This window comes from Metarhizium robertsii (assembly GCF_000187425.2).
Source record: "Metarhizium robertsii ARSEF 23 chromosome Unknown MAA_Scf_1, whole genome shotgun sequence".
NCBI classification, from domain to species: Eukaryota; Fungi; Ascomycota; class Sordariomycetes; order Hypocreales; family Clavicipitaceae; genus Metarhizium; species Metarhizium robertsii.
Window position 1 is genome coordinate 3,329,425 of NW_011942149.1, and position 13,770 is coordinate 3,343,194.

Consider the following 13,770-nt stretch of genomic DNA (forward strand, 5'->3'; position numbering starts at 1 on the left):
CCCCCCTCTCCCCCCTGAGGTCATTGTTCGTACCGCCAAGTATCCTCCGAATCTTCTCATCTTCCACCTTCCAAGGTTCAGCACCGCGCCAATTTTCGGTGTCACTCTCGGCGTCTAATCAAGCTAGCCGCCTTCTCAATTGCGAATACATATCGCGAGGCTAGGAGGCCAATTCACCCACGTCAAGAGACGGACAAGAGAACTAAACAATGATGCGTATAACCTGACCATTGGCAATCATTGTCTTGTCGTGGAGGCAGGCAGCAGGCAAGCGAGTAGATCAGTCAACTGCTTAGACCCGGCCCTTTGTCCATGTTTTGCCGGCGGCAACACCACGCCTCCGCCTCCTTGGTTGGACTAGCTTTAAACAATGTCGGCTTGACTCCATTTTTTTTTTTTTTTTGCCATTGAAAGAAGAGTCATAATTGTCCATGCGGTGGTAAAGCGTAAGACTCACATTAGACGCACCCTACGGTAATTGGCCTGACTTACCCCCTCCTGGAGTCAGGCTCTGCGGCCAAGTTGCGAAAGATTCTGAAGGACCGAGTGTCGACTACGGCGCAATATGAATGACATCACCGCTTCGTACGAGTCCGTCTTATACTTAGCCAATCATCCGACTGTATCGAGCGCCACAGCTAACCTAATGCCCCAAAGTCCTCAGTGATGAAGCTTGCTATGGCACCTTGGCGTCAAAAGTCAACAGGCTGAGATCGTGACTGCCTCGCTTAATCGGAGTGAATAGTGCGTGTCTGTGAAGTTGATTCTATTCCTAGTACCGAGAATGTGGCCGAGTAAGAAGCCAATCCTGCTGTAGGCCGAAAGTCTAAGTGGAAATTTGCAACATGTATCGATACATGCAGTTAAATTTAAGTTGGATTGTTTGCACCCAAGCGCAATTACATGCACGCAATTCTAACACAAAGTTTTTTTCGTTTCTCTCGCCTAAACGCAAAAAAAAAAAAAAAAGCACAAACTAGATCAGTCAAAATTCAATTCTATTTTCCTGCCTTTCTGATGCGGTTTCGCAACTTCCTCCTTCGACATAGGTTTGTCGCAGTGGTCATTGGCCCAAGCAGTGGAACAAAGAAGCCGTAAACACTCAAAACAGCCAGCCAAGGTGCACACGTGGGACATCTCGCCCATTTGCCCCGCCAAGTCGTCAGCATTTTTGACTACATACATACGACCAGACCAACCTAGGTAACTTGCCTTGTTTTCTTTTTTCGTTTGTTTGGTTGGGGGCATCTGATCCCCCCGTCTGGTCACCAGTGGCAGCTCCGCGATATATCTAAACCTCTACAATATCTACCAGAGCTTCTGCCTGGGAAGAACCTCAAAGGCACCGGATCTCTCGCCACAGAGGTACGACGCTGTAGCGAGGGTCCGGCAGGGCGACTTGATGCCCACCATTCAACTCTTGCCGCATCCATCTACACTTGCTTCTCGTTGGATGCAACATCTCAGGCAATAGCTTCAACATGGACGCCAAAGGGGCCTCTGCCTCAACGCCAAGAGGCATTCGAAAATCCAACTCGACAAGATCAGCTGGGGCGCACTCCACCACATCACACGAATCTGTCCGCGTTGTCGGCGTCCACCCGCTTGGAACTCTTCGAGTCTTGGGACCTGAATCGTCTCCTCGCATTTCGGAACAGAATGACGTTGAGGACGACGACGACCAAGGGCCCCCTCCTCTAGAATCTCCGGCTGAAAATGCCTATGGCCTGTCTGGAAACCAGCATAACAGTCCCCAGAGCTCATCCGCGAGCCCAACCAAAAGGTCCAGAGACCCCCAGGCTCATGAAATGGGAGGGGGCGATGTAGCCGTCATCCTTGATCTGCCCGACCTTTTTGTCGTTGCCTACGATAGTGTTTCATTCACGGCCCAGAACTTTGTGGGCGTGAGGGATGTCCCGGCTGGTCCTCATTTCTTCTGGGTTGCTCACCCAAGCGGTGTTGCTGCACGCGACGGGGTCTGGCTCCTCGGCTCAGAGTCTCAGAACCATGTTCACGTTGTGCAATGGGACTCGTACAACGAGATGCTGACCGAAGCCACTCGCTCAGAATCTCGCAATAGTGCTGAGAGCATGCCCAATATTCATGCCCAGCTCGTCCCTTATGCCGACCCGTCGCGGCTCACCGAAGGTGGTGGCCAGCTATCTGTGTCCCAGGTCGAGAGAAACCGCCGCATCTGGAATCAATTGACGACTCATGTCAATGCGACAGTATTGAACCGAATCACAGGACCCCAGGTAGGTGGCTGGATTGTGCATACCCTTGATCGTGCACAAGGCGCCCTCAAGTTTTCCCCCGAGGTAGAATTGGAGCGAGCCGTCCCCAATAGGAATCTCCAACGGCGAGAGTTGCATTTTGCTTTTCAAAGTACAACTAGGCTCTTCTCAATCGAGTCCCTTGGGTCTGAGCGCACACGTGAGGCTACCGATCCTAGCATCTATCTCATGTCTCAGATTGAAGACACAAAGAACAATTTGGTTTATGACGACTTGCTCGGAGAGTTTCAGTTTGCCTTCGTTGTAGGCGTACACCTTGGAAACGACGCCAGCCTCGAGCAATGGTGGTTCATGCTACTCAAACTCCTCATCAAATCTCATCTTCTTGTACAAGGGCAACCCGTGCTTGTGGCATCCATGTGGCACACCGTCGCCGCACAAATTGCATACAGTAGTCAATGGATGGAAAGCTCAGTCTTTGAAAATAACGACACCAGGTGCCGAGAGTTGCGTATTGCTCTCATCATATACAAACGCCGCATGGAGGAATTCCTCTCAGATGATGAGAACATTGTTACGCCAGACCATCTTGCCGTCAGCACAGCCTTCTCCAGGCTCGAGGCTGTCTTGACCGATATTGGATGGGACCTCAGCGGTGACTACCTCAGAAAGGGCATTGTCGTCATGGAAGATGGAGAAGAAGTAGAACTGGAATTGACCGACCTGGAGGCTGAAGACGAACGCGGTGAATGGGCACCAGAGTTTGTTGAGCTGGATGAGAATGGCCGTGAGCGAGGCCTGATTTCTTGGTCTGACTAGACAACGAACAAGGCAAGAAATATTTCAAGCACTCAGGCGTCTCATTACTTCTATTCCAAAGCATTACGAAGCCCCATGTTCTGTGTTGCTAAGCACAAGAACCGGGTATATGTTTTCTTTTCTTCCCACACCCCCTTTTTTTTGCTTTTCATATGCCCAGTGCAATAATAACTTAATCAGGTGGGTAAATAGCATGGCGCAAGTACTGGAAAAAAAAAAGCAAAGGAATTGAAAAGTTTGTTTCTGCAAAACACGCTATGGAGTAAAGGAATTCCTCAAGGCTCGGGAAATAGTCATGTCTTTGGATTGAGGTTCTGGGTTTTTAGGTATTGGATCACACCTTTTGGCGATGTAGGTTTGTTTGAACGGCCATAAACAATGGGCAGCTCGACGATGACGAGCGAGAACAGGCGTTCAGGGAACACCTGACGTGTTCGTACAACCAAGACTAGGCGCTACAGCCAAGATTCCGGTATAGATTGGGGGGTGAGCTTGACATACATTGCGCACCACCAGTTCACTTTAGTATCAATACCGAAACTTTCTGGTTAGCATTCTGTGGAATATACTTGGACCTGAATGAATAGCGTCCCGCAGCTGGCCAGTTTGATGTTGCTCGTCGTTTGAATTGTCTAAATCATGCGATGACAAAATATATACGAGAGTATAACGCTAGTGTATACGGCATATGATCTGTTCGATAAGAATAACTTGTGCAAATTTTCTGTCAATGCCCACTGATACTAACATAAGGACATGGCAAAATGCCAGGTATTGCAGCATCATACACATAATTCACAGAGCACTGGCGATGTGTTACGTGAACGTTTAGTATTTCATTTGCCTGTCAGACCGTTTACAATCCGTTCAAAGCAAGTCCATGCAAATGCCAATGGGAAAACCTATCCCCGTACCAGGGAATATGAGACTCCGACCCCGTTTTGTGTGTCCACACCAAACATGACATCGCCCTCTCCAGCTCGCATTCCAGATTTGTTATCCCCCACCTTGGCTCTCCCTCAACCCCCCCTCGCCTTCAAAAACTTGTCAAGCTGACGCGGCACAGGCAAAGACAATACGAAGCCAAGACAATGGTCCTCCCTTTTCTTGTTACTGCCGGACTCGTATGATGCCGCACAACGTCAACCAAACAAGAATTCTCAGTCTTCCCGTCCCCGCTAACCGTCGAAATAAAACAAGACTTTGCATTTTGTCGTGCAAGGCCTTTATCGGTAAGACTTCTGGAAGCGGGCTCTGGCACCGGGACCACCGAACTTCTTGGGCTCGCAGCGGCGGTTGTCGGCGACAAGCAGGGTGCGGTCGAACTGGACGAGGGCCTGCTTGAGCATGTTCTTGGAGTGCTCGTCGACGTACTTCTGGTAATAGGCGATGAGAGACTTGGCAATGGCCTGGCGGATAGCGTAGACCTGGGAGGTGTGACCACCGCCAGAGACGCGGACGCGGATGTCGACGTTGGAGAACTTGTCGAGGCCGACAACGAGGAGGGGCTCGTAGACCTGCGACACGTTAATCTTGGCACAAGAGAGAGAAGGGGAGAAGAACAAAGGGGGCGGGCGACAAGGTGCTGGAAGTTGTCCGTTGTTTGCCACGAAAACAGAAATTTGGATATCCGCGGTCCATGCCACCCCATGCCAACGCAGCAAAGAGAGATTGCTCAAGCTACATCCTCATAGATTTAAAGCTCATCTGGGGCCCTACGCCTCGTAGCTTGATCAACAAGTTGTGCAGCATGCAAAGGAGGGCAAGAAGTGGCATGGCTGTGATATTTTTCGGTGTTTCCAGGACGGCAACGGAGAATCCTTCCAGCGCCCTTTTCCCTGCCCTTCTTCTTTCCAAGTGGCATCATCGTACCTTGAAGCGCAAGATCTCGGGCTGAACCAGGCTGAGGGGACGACCGTTGACCTTAACCAGACCACGGCCAGCCTATATCAAGAAAACAACATCATGTCAGTCGGTTTCGGTTCTCCATTTGAGTCGTGAATAAGGCCGGGTGATTCTCGAGCCCGAGGGAGGGGGTCTTGTTCCTCCAACGAACCTTGCAGTGGGCGACGGCGGTGGCCGTCTTCTTCTTGCCGAAGCATTGCACGCTCTGTGTCGTCGAAGACATGATTGCTGGTTTTGTCTTGGGTGTTGCAAGTGAGCGTTGCAAATGATCGAACAGGCGGGACGTGATGGAGTTGCTTGCTAGTCTCGCTCACCCGGCGGAATTTTTCGCATAGAGAGGGTTTGTGCCCTCGGGAGACGCTAGTCTGCTTTCATTGTGCAGGGGGGCGGATGGATTTTTTTTTTGTGGGCATCCCTCAACTCCTGAATTGTGGTCAAGCTTGCGCTTTCCCCTTAGTGCAAAATTAGACGAGCAACCACCCACACGGCCCACCAGAAAAGCAGTCCTCACGTGATAAACAGCCCTAAACCCTTCGACTTAGCGTCTCATTGTGGCATCCGCCAAAATTTCGCCTCGAGTGAACATCACGCCGGCCAACTTTTACAGCCCATCAGACCAGGAGTATCCGCCGTCAAGGTAAGATTATATACCCTCACATAGCGCCGATATTTTACAAGATAATTGCCATACTAACTTGTTGGTATCAAGATGGTTTCCGCCAAGAAGCACGTCCCCATCGTGAAGAAGCGTACGTATAATGTCCACTGCTGTCTTGCCGCCAAAGACGACCCGTGTTTCTCCCGATTCGAAACGACTCGATTGCTCGGTTAAGGGAATGAAAGAACTCATGAGTTCTCGAGTTGTTGCGAAAGCGGAGGAGCCGGCAGAGATAGTGGTCGGAGACTGGAACTTTCGACCTATGCAGAAATACTGACTTGGTGATGAAACCAGGCACCACGCGCTTCAACCGTCACCAGAGTGATCGGTTCAAGTGCCTCAGCGCCAGCTGGCGCAAGCCCAAGGGCATTGACAACCGTGTCCGAAGACGCTTCCGTGGAACCATGGCCATGCCCTCCGTATGTTGATTCGCTTCCTCTCGCCGAGTTATGTCACTTCAACCCCCACCATGGTGGACGTACTAGACGTGGGAGAATCATGTTTCCTTCCCAGTCTGGCACGATGCAAACATGGAACCGGTTGATTGAATGACAAGACAAGGACGAATTCATTTGCGCCAGAGCGAGGAAAATGCTGACGAACCGGAAAACTATAGATCGGTTTCGGGTCCAACAAGAAGACTCGTTACATGATGCCCTCTGGCCACAAGTCTTTCCTTGTCAACAATGTCAAGGATGTCGAACTCCTGATGATGCACAACCGAACCTACGCCGCTGAGTACGTCTACTTCATCCCCCCAAAAGACGGGTTTGCGGCAAACTTCCTCAGGCCCACCAAGAAGCATTTATCCAACGAAAAGGGACAGAGAGGCAGGAGAGAAAACCCATACTAACTAGTCACCCTACAGGATTGCCAGCGCCGTCTCCTCCCGAAAGCGAATTGACATCATCGCCCGTGCTAAGCAGTTAGGAGTCAAGGTCACAAATGCCAAGGCAAAGGTCACTACCGAGGTGTAAATGAGTTTTTGGGGGGCGAAACAAATCGGTTCTGGGACTGCTTTCACGGATTGCATCGGACTGGGGGTTTTATCATTGAGTCTTTGCGTTACCACCCAAAAAAACATACAACATGTCAAGGCCCAGCTGCTCCATCCTTTTGGTTTTTTTTTTTTTTGTGATGAAGAGTGAACAAAAGTGATGAACTGTTGCGGGCTGTGGCATCAACACGCAGCGAAAAGTAGCATTGGCCATTTTCTGCTGTTATACTGGCAATTTTACACGTCCTAGATCTTGCTAGTGGGGGAAATGGACCAACGCAAAATGAGATACATGCCCCCTTGACGCAATGGAAGTTATTACTCCATCGGAATACAGAATTAACCCTGTGATACGTGTCGCTTCGTGATGTCTTCAAACCAGTGTTTTGTGAAAGTTGAAGCATTGGTATTGAACTACATGCCATACGTTCAGGACAAGATGGGAAATGAGCAACCTGCTTTGAGCTGGAAATGATGAGACAAAGAAAAGGGTAGGCCGAGCATTCATCTCATCGCAAGCAAATGCATGAATGGCTAGAAGCGCAGAATTCCGGCCCTTGGTTTCATTTGGTCCGCTCCAAACGTCGTTGGTAGCTGTAAATACATCTAGTAGTAACGCATGGAAATAACTGTCTCGGGCACAGTCCACTGACGAGAAGGGTTGGTTAGGCTTTAACGTGGACAATGATATGCAATTCTCACTTCAGCTCGCGTACATTCCATTGCAAGCAGTGACAGTTGTTCGTATTTGCAACCCTCTGCATCTATACAGTATACACTATACAATATTGTACAATCCTCCATCCCGCATATGACCACAAATGTCCTTATGTGACGAGGCCGTAGAGCTCTACAGCTTCACAGTTCACTGACAAAACTATTTACTCCTTTTCCCGTGCTAGACTCTCAAAGTCTGCATTTGCTAATTCTTTGCAGATTATCATCCAAAAAAGAATAAGCCCCTAAAGAAAAAGGAAGAAGAAAAAGTAGAACAAAAGCATGCAGGTATCGCACGGCCCAATCCCTGCGTCGCTGGTCCAGGAACCTAGAGTTGCGGCTTGGAGAGAAGGCTTGCAAACCTGGCCTTTCAAAAATGGATAAGGGACCAATGAAAGGTCCATCCGTGAAGACAAAGAAAGATGTTATAAGAAGAAACGAGTGATACCAAGCAGAGGCCAATCGCTCTGCATGGGATAATCTTCCATAATTGGTTCTTTGTATGTGCATTGTGCAAGTATCTCATATCAGCATGTTTATCCTTCCTTAATATCCCGATAAAACATCCGGAGCAACCCAAGAATTGGAAGCCAAAAGATAAGAAAAAGGGGAGGAAGAAGCTCAAGTAGCAGGGCAACTGAAGAACCGGGATTGAAAGATGCCGGGGGTAAATCTCCAGCGCGCATTCCAAAGTGCCACTTCATCGCTTTTTCAACTCAAATCAGTTCAGACCCCGACGCCGTAGTGGCCGATGAGAGACGTGTATGTATTTGGTCTCTTCAGCCCAGATGCCTATATGCCAAAGAAGCAAGTCGTTGCAATGTGGATAACTTTGGTATCTCGTGTGAATGCAAAATATACAACAAAAAAGATGACAGGGAGTATCAATCATGGCATGACTAAATTCCTGCTCGCAGTAAGCTGTTATTCAAACGCCCTGCTCAAAATCTAAATGGTGCCGCGAAGACGCTGCTTTCTGGCAAGCCAATCTCCGAGCATATTGTCAAGTTGCTGCAGAACTCAAATATCAGTGCTGTCATCTTCCATGTAGTGGACGGGCTGTTGCTTACAGTCGTAATTTCTGCCAGTTTGGCATTTTGTTCTCGGAAGAGTCCGCCGACGACAGGATGGTCAATTCCTGCAGGTTCAACATTTGTTTTATCATACACAACCGCCAGGAGATCCCGAATGTGGTCGCTTTCATCAAAGAAGGCCCGAAGCTTTGTGTCATCCCATGCCCCCTCCTTTCCACTGCTGGCGGAGCTGCTTTCTCTAGCAACATCATCAACAGTCTCTTCAGGCTCTGGCGATGGCGAAGCTTCTGGCGAATCGCCTTCCGGCGACGAAGTATCGACCATGAGCGCAGGTGGATTGGATGCATTGGCAGGCGAAGACGACCCATTTCTCTCGAGAGTTTGATCTATGGGGCTTTGCTGGGCGCGAGCAGCTCCAGCCGTCGTAGGGGTTTGAGAGTTGTCAACACGAGATCTTGTGGGTTGGTCGGTCTGATTTCGATGTTCCGGTTCTGCAAGTGCACCAGAAGCCGCATTTGGTCGCACCGTGTGAGCTTCTTCAAGCTCGGAGCTGTCAGATGTATCAAGTTCCATGCGCATCTTGGCCTTTACTGTCTTTTGCGGTTTGGGGTCACCAGCGCTTCGGGAAGGCACAAGTTTAGACATGACTGACTTTTCCTCTTTCTGACCAGCCGATGATGCTGACCGCTCCCTAGAAGCGTCTCGAGTCTGTGTCTGGTTTACCGGCTCGTCTTGCGCTTCATTCGTGTCAGGGTCGACAAGCCGCATAGATGCTGGTGGAACGCTTGAGACATCGTTTGTTCTACCTTCAGCAAGATATGACGAAAGTTCAACCGATTTCTGAACAACCCCTGCTGCCTTGTTGCTAGGCGCAGACTTTTGAAGCTTGGAGGGTTGTCTCTGAGATGCTGCGCGGTCTGGCGATAACGGTTCCTCCAGAGAGCGGTCTTCGCTATCTCGTGATTCAGACATAATATCCATGGATCGCTTGCCGAACGACTCATCATCATCTTCAGAAGTTTTCTTTTTATCTTTTCTTGAGAAGAAACCCCGAAGACCGCCAGGCTTCTTATCCTTGTCCTTCTTATCCTTGTCCTTCATTTTCTTCTTTTCCTTGTCGGAAACTAGTTCCCGGTCCATCTTGTCCAAGCTTGACCCTGATCTAGCATCCTTAGTAGTTGAGTCACTGGATTGTCTTGGTGTATTATCGTCGCGCAGGAGATTCGGAGTAAGAGTAATTTTCTTAGTTTCCACACTCTCATCTTTGAAGAACGAATCAGTGTTTCTGACAGTTCCGTTCCTCGACCGACTGGGACCTTCAGGCTTTTCGTCAATGGATTCCTCGCTGCTCCTTGTATCGTCATCATCTGTCCGTACGTCCTTGACGGACTCCGTCGCAACCTTTTCCTCATTCGATGGCCGAGTTTTAAGAGGTTCAACCTTTGCAGTCTCATCCGTGATGGCATCTTCCGCGCCATTTTGCTTATCTTGTTGTTGCTCTTTTTGATGCTGTGTATTCGTCTGGGAGCCGAACAACTCTTCGATATCTTCATCATCTGTGGAGTAATCGAAGTCGGAATAATCAACATAGGTGGGATCTGCAAATGTCACCGTTTTCCGTCTCCTTCGCATGGATTTGAATGAGCTCTTTTTGCTTTGTGCCTGGTCACCGAGCATAGTTGCAGAAAGCTGGAATTGATTAGTCTCGAGGGATTCTGTTGCTGGTATTGGATTTGCACGTACATCAATATTTCTATGTTTGTTTAACCGTGCTAGTCGTTCAGTGGGCGTTTCTATGTGCTCAGCAGGAAGATAACCTACATGCATTACATATCAGCAAAGGTTATCGACAACGGCATATTGGGTGTGGGATTGACACTTACCGATGCTGCTATCCTTGACTACTCGCACCAGCCACCAGTAACTATTGCTATCATCCAAAAGTACCATTGTGTCGCCCTTGGTGGCATTCGCTTGGCCTTCCACGGTAGCGACGAAGGTGTGGAGAGCATAAACGAACTCAAAGTCGATATCCTCTGTTTCAAGTAAGCATTCGTCCTCACTACAAGGTTCAAGCAAGCCAGCGTGACTAGATGGTGAATGAATAGAGTATACATGACGGTCTCCCGAGGTTTCCATTTCAGCAAAGCATTGAGAGTCAGTCGGGACAAACAGGGCCCCAAAATTCTCATCGAAGCTAGCGAACTTTGCGCTACGAGAGCCATCGCAACAAGGGGATGCAAGAGAATTATCAAATCGACAGGCGTCGAAGGAGTGTGCTTCAAAAACCGAATCCGGTCGAGCACGCATGAGCAAGGGACTCTAAGCCTTGGTAAGACGCGCCGAATTCTCGGGCCGGTCTGTGATGACACAAGGGAAACAATCCTCTTCCTGACAACTAGCTCTATTGAGATGTCCGATTTCAGGTTCGGTGAGGCCTTCGCATTCTTCCTCACAATCCCAACGTCTGCCCACGTTTGACCATGTATATTGCCGTCGAGAATCGAACCGATGTTGCCACTCAGCAACAGACTCGGATTTGCTGCATTGTGATACACTTGTCTCAGGAACGGGGAGAGCCTGCTCGGGATTGACGCAGCCTACGGTTACTGGCTCAACCATTTCGAGTGGCATGTTCGCAATATCCAATTGTCGGGTAAGTGACGTGAGCGAGGACTCACGCCGCGGCCAAGCCGCTGGCATTTCAACAGGGTTCAACGCACCGTCTTCTATAGAGGGAGAACTGGAAATCTTGTCCACCATATCATCATCTAAATCGTCGGCGTCGGCGTCAAGGTCATCTTCATCTGCGGATGAGACGCCGCCATTTTGCGCAATGGCTAAGGCGTCTTGCTGTTCGTGGTGATACATTTCGATATCCAGGCTACCTTCGGCGACGTCGTGCTTGGCTGCAGCTGGATGGTCGTCAGCGTACTGTTGAAGCAAGTCGCTGGTATCGTCGTCGGCTTTTCCGTTGGCCCAAGACACCCTCGGGCTATGTGCCTCGGCTGCGGCAGTCTCTAGAGCGACGTCACGAAGTGTCTCGGCCTGGTGAGGAGCAATTGACAGGCCCGGAGCGCCAGGCAGCGTATCGGAGAGGTGAGAGTGGTTGGAGTGGTGGTCCTTTGCCGACGGTGCAACGTGATCCTGAAGGTCGAGGGTGTCTGTTGGATGCGACAGCGAGCACAGAGAAGTTAGCAACAGTCGAGGCTTGTGCAGGGCAGCAAAACAAAATTTTGGATCTGTGTCTACAGTGGAAAGATCAGGCAAGCTGGCAGGCGGCTGGAATGCACTGATCCGTCGCAGACGAAACAGCCTAAACGGCGTGAAGGGTCCGACGTGCGCGGTCGCGAGGAAACGAATCCTGGGTTGGAAACAAGAGCGACCAGGGTATGAGGGGAGAAAGGAGGGCCATAGCATGGCATGACAACAGATGGACAAGAAAGAGACCAGGGGACAGACAAGGCGGATGGAAACGTACCGGCACGAATAATTGACGGCCTCGTCATTCTCAAAGCTGTGGCCCCGAGAACCCGGTGCGCCAAGTGACACGGCGGATTGTGCTCCGAGTGATGTCGAAGGTCGACGTCGAGTGACAAAGGACAATGGTTCCAAAGGACGAAGGGAGGCAGACGGCAGGAGAATGGCGCGGGAGCGGAGGGCGAAAGACTATTGTAAGACGGGGACCAGTGGATGATCCTGGATGATCAACGGCCCTGCAAGAAAGGCCAACTTAGAAAAGGGCTGAAGCGTTGCCGTCGGTGCAGACTACGCAAGACCAGCAAGGGGTAGTACTACTCCGTTGCTAAACCGAATTGAAATCGACAAATTCTTTGTTTCGGCTTGGCCTTGGCTGAGGCTGAGGCTGCACGCGGTGAACATGAAGCAAGACTCGAGACTCGAGCCTTGAGATTTTGCGCTGCCAGCAGAAGAGGGGGGGTTTGAAGGCTTGGAAGGCTTGGAAGACTTGGAGACGCTTGTTGGGTCCAGGGGTCACGACCGACTTCGAAGTTGGGCAGGTTTCTGCTTTCGGGAGCCGTGCACCGGCGAACAGCCCGTAGCCGCTGCCTGATTGTGCAATAATAAACAGAAACCGACGGAGAGGGCTGAGATGAATTGGACTCAAGTAAAATTGAGTTAAATAGAATTGCAATGCAAATGGGAGAAGACGTGCCGAGTTGCCCAGGTTAGTTAGACAGGGCGAGACAGGAGTTGTCAGTCAGCACATTCATGCTGAATTATGCGGCGCTAAAGCCCAGGCAGATATAATGAGGAAGGTACGGAGTGCCAATGCAGGCCTAGTACGTGCCCAATACCTCTAAGTACTTAACCTAGGTACCTGGGTAGGTACCTAGGTAGTTAGAGCACATGTCACTACCCACCAAGTACTTATCTACTAATAGGTATCCGGCGTTAAAGAGAAAAAGAAGAAAGGGAGAAGAAAGGAGAAGAAAACGTACTCAGAGTTGGTCATTCTACTTGTTCTACTTACCGCAACACTACTAAGTGCACATGTGCGTGCAGCAGGGGCAGCAGGAACAAAGGACAAAGACCTACATACACAGTACCTACTAGGTAGTACTAGTAAGTCAACATTGAACGTTGAATGCTCCCGTTCTCAGGAGAATCAGTGAATCGTGCTTCAATGTCTGACCTGACTGACCTGGCCGTTGGCTGGCTGCGTCCAAGTACTAGCCCATTCCGCTTCCAAAGTCGCTATGCCTGGCCTTGATTGGCCGTGAGACGGAGTACTACGGAGTTAATCCGCGCCCGGTTGGTCCGTTGCTTCCCTTCCTTGGCGCACAACACAATGCTGATTTTATGCACTTTACTTGTTGGCACATCCCAGCTGCGATGCAACACTCACACATCCCTAAGTACTTGTCACTCGTCCTATTGTCCTTTTTACTCATCATCTATCGGTATTGCATTTGACAGCTACTTGCACAGATAATCTACATGAAATGTCGAATAATCCGTGGCCATGTCCCATTCGCGCATTGACCGCCCGCCTTTTCCTTGGCTTAAACGCCCTCCTCGATAGGTTGAACCCAATCCAGTCATATCGTCTACGACTCATTTGTACAACCGCACTTGTCTCGTACCACCACCACAGCACAAGCGGCACATCCATGCCACTGCCCTTTCTTGATCGACAGATTCGACACGAACTGCCACCTCATCCTGTGGAACAAATCGTAGCCGAAAATAAGAAGCTTTCCATCATAACCTATTCCTAGGTGCAAGTCACCAAATAGGTTGCATATCTTTGGCCCATTACCCCTTTACCATTGCACCCCTTTACCATTGCCATGAGATCCAAATTGTGTTTGTATGTATAGACATGTTCGATAGTATTGGTAGTCTAACTCAATGGCCACAATATCCCTCGGATTTTCGTACGTT

At 49.8% G+C, this 13,770-nt stretch overlaps 4 protein-coding genes across 4 annotated transcripts; 2 read left to right on the forward strand and 2 right to left on the reverse strand.

Annotated features, from left to right (window-relative positions):
• Positions 1–1,481: 1,481 nt before the first annotated feature.
• MAA_02484 (AAR2 protein) lies at positions 1,482–3,053 on the forward strand (the record flags this gene model as incomplete). The annotated part of the gene is made up of 1 exon (XM_007820482.1): positions 1,482–3,053. The coding sequence occupies one exon, from the start codon at positions 1,482–1,484 to the stop codon at positions 3,051–3,053; it is 1,572 nt and encodes a 523-aa protein (XP_007818673.1).
• A 1,226-nt stretch (positions 3,054–4,279) lies between these two features.
• On the reverse strand, positions 4,280–5,181 carry MAA_02483 (uncharacterized protein; the record flags this gene model as incomplete). The annotated part of the gene is made up of 3 exons (XM_007820481.1): positions 4,280–4,570; positions 4,926–4,997; positions 5,110–5,181. The coding sequence occupies 3 exons, from the start codon at positions 5,179–5,181 to the stop codon at positions 4,280–4,282; spliced, it is 435 nt and encodes a 144-aa protein (XP_007818672.1).
• Positions 5,182–5,667: 486 nt separating this feature from the next.
• Positions 5,668–6,593, forward strand: MAA_02482 (Ribosomal protein L32e; the record flags this gene model as incomplete). The annotated part of the gene is made up of 4 exons (XM_007820480.1): positions 5,668–5,707; positions 5,911–6,035; positions 6,233–6,354; positions 6,485–6,593. The coding sequence occupies 4 exons, from the start codon at positions 5,668–5,670 to the stop codon at positions 6,591–6,593; spliced, it is 396 nt and encodes a 131-aa protein (XP_007818671.1).
• Positions 6,594–8,278: 1,685 nt separating this feature from the next.
• On the reverse strand, positions 8,279–11,873 carry MAA_02481 (Src like protein; the record flags this gene model as incomplete). Its single annotated transcript, XM_007820479.1, has 6 exons — positions 8,279–8,341; positions 8,401–10,053; positions 10,108–10,181; positions 10,248–10,426; positions 10,874–11,528; positions 11,846–11,873. The coding sequence occupies 6 exons, from the start codon at positions 11,871–11,873 to the stop codon at positions 8,279–8,281; spliced, it is 2,652 nt and encodes an 883-aa protein (XP_007818670.1).
• Between the last annotated feature and the right edge of the window lie 1,897 nt (positions 11,874–13,770).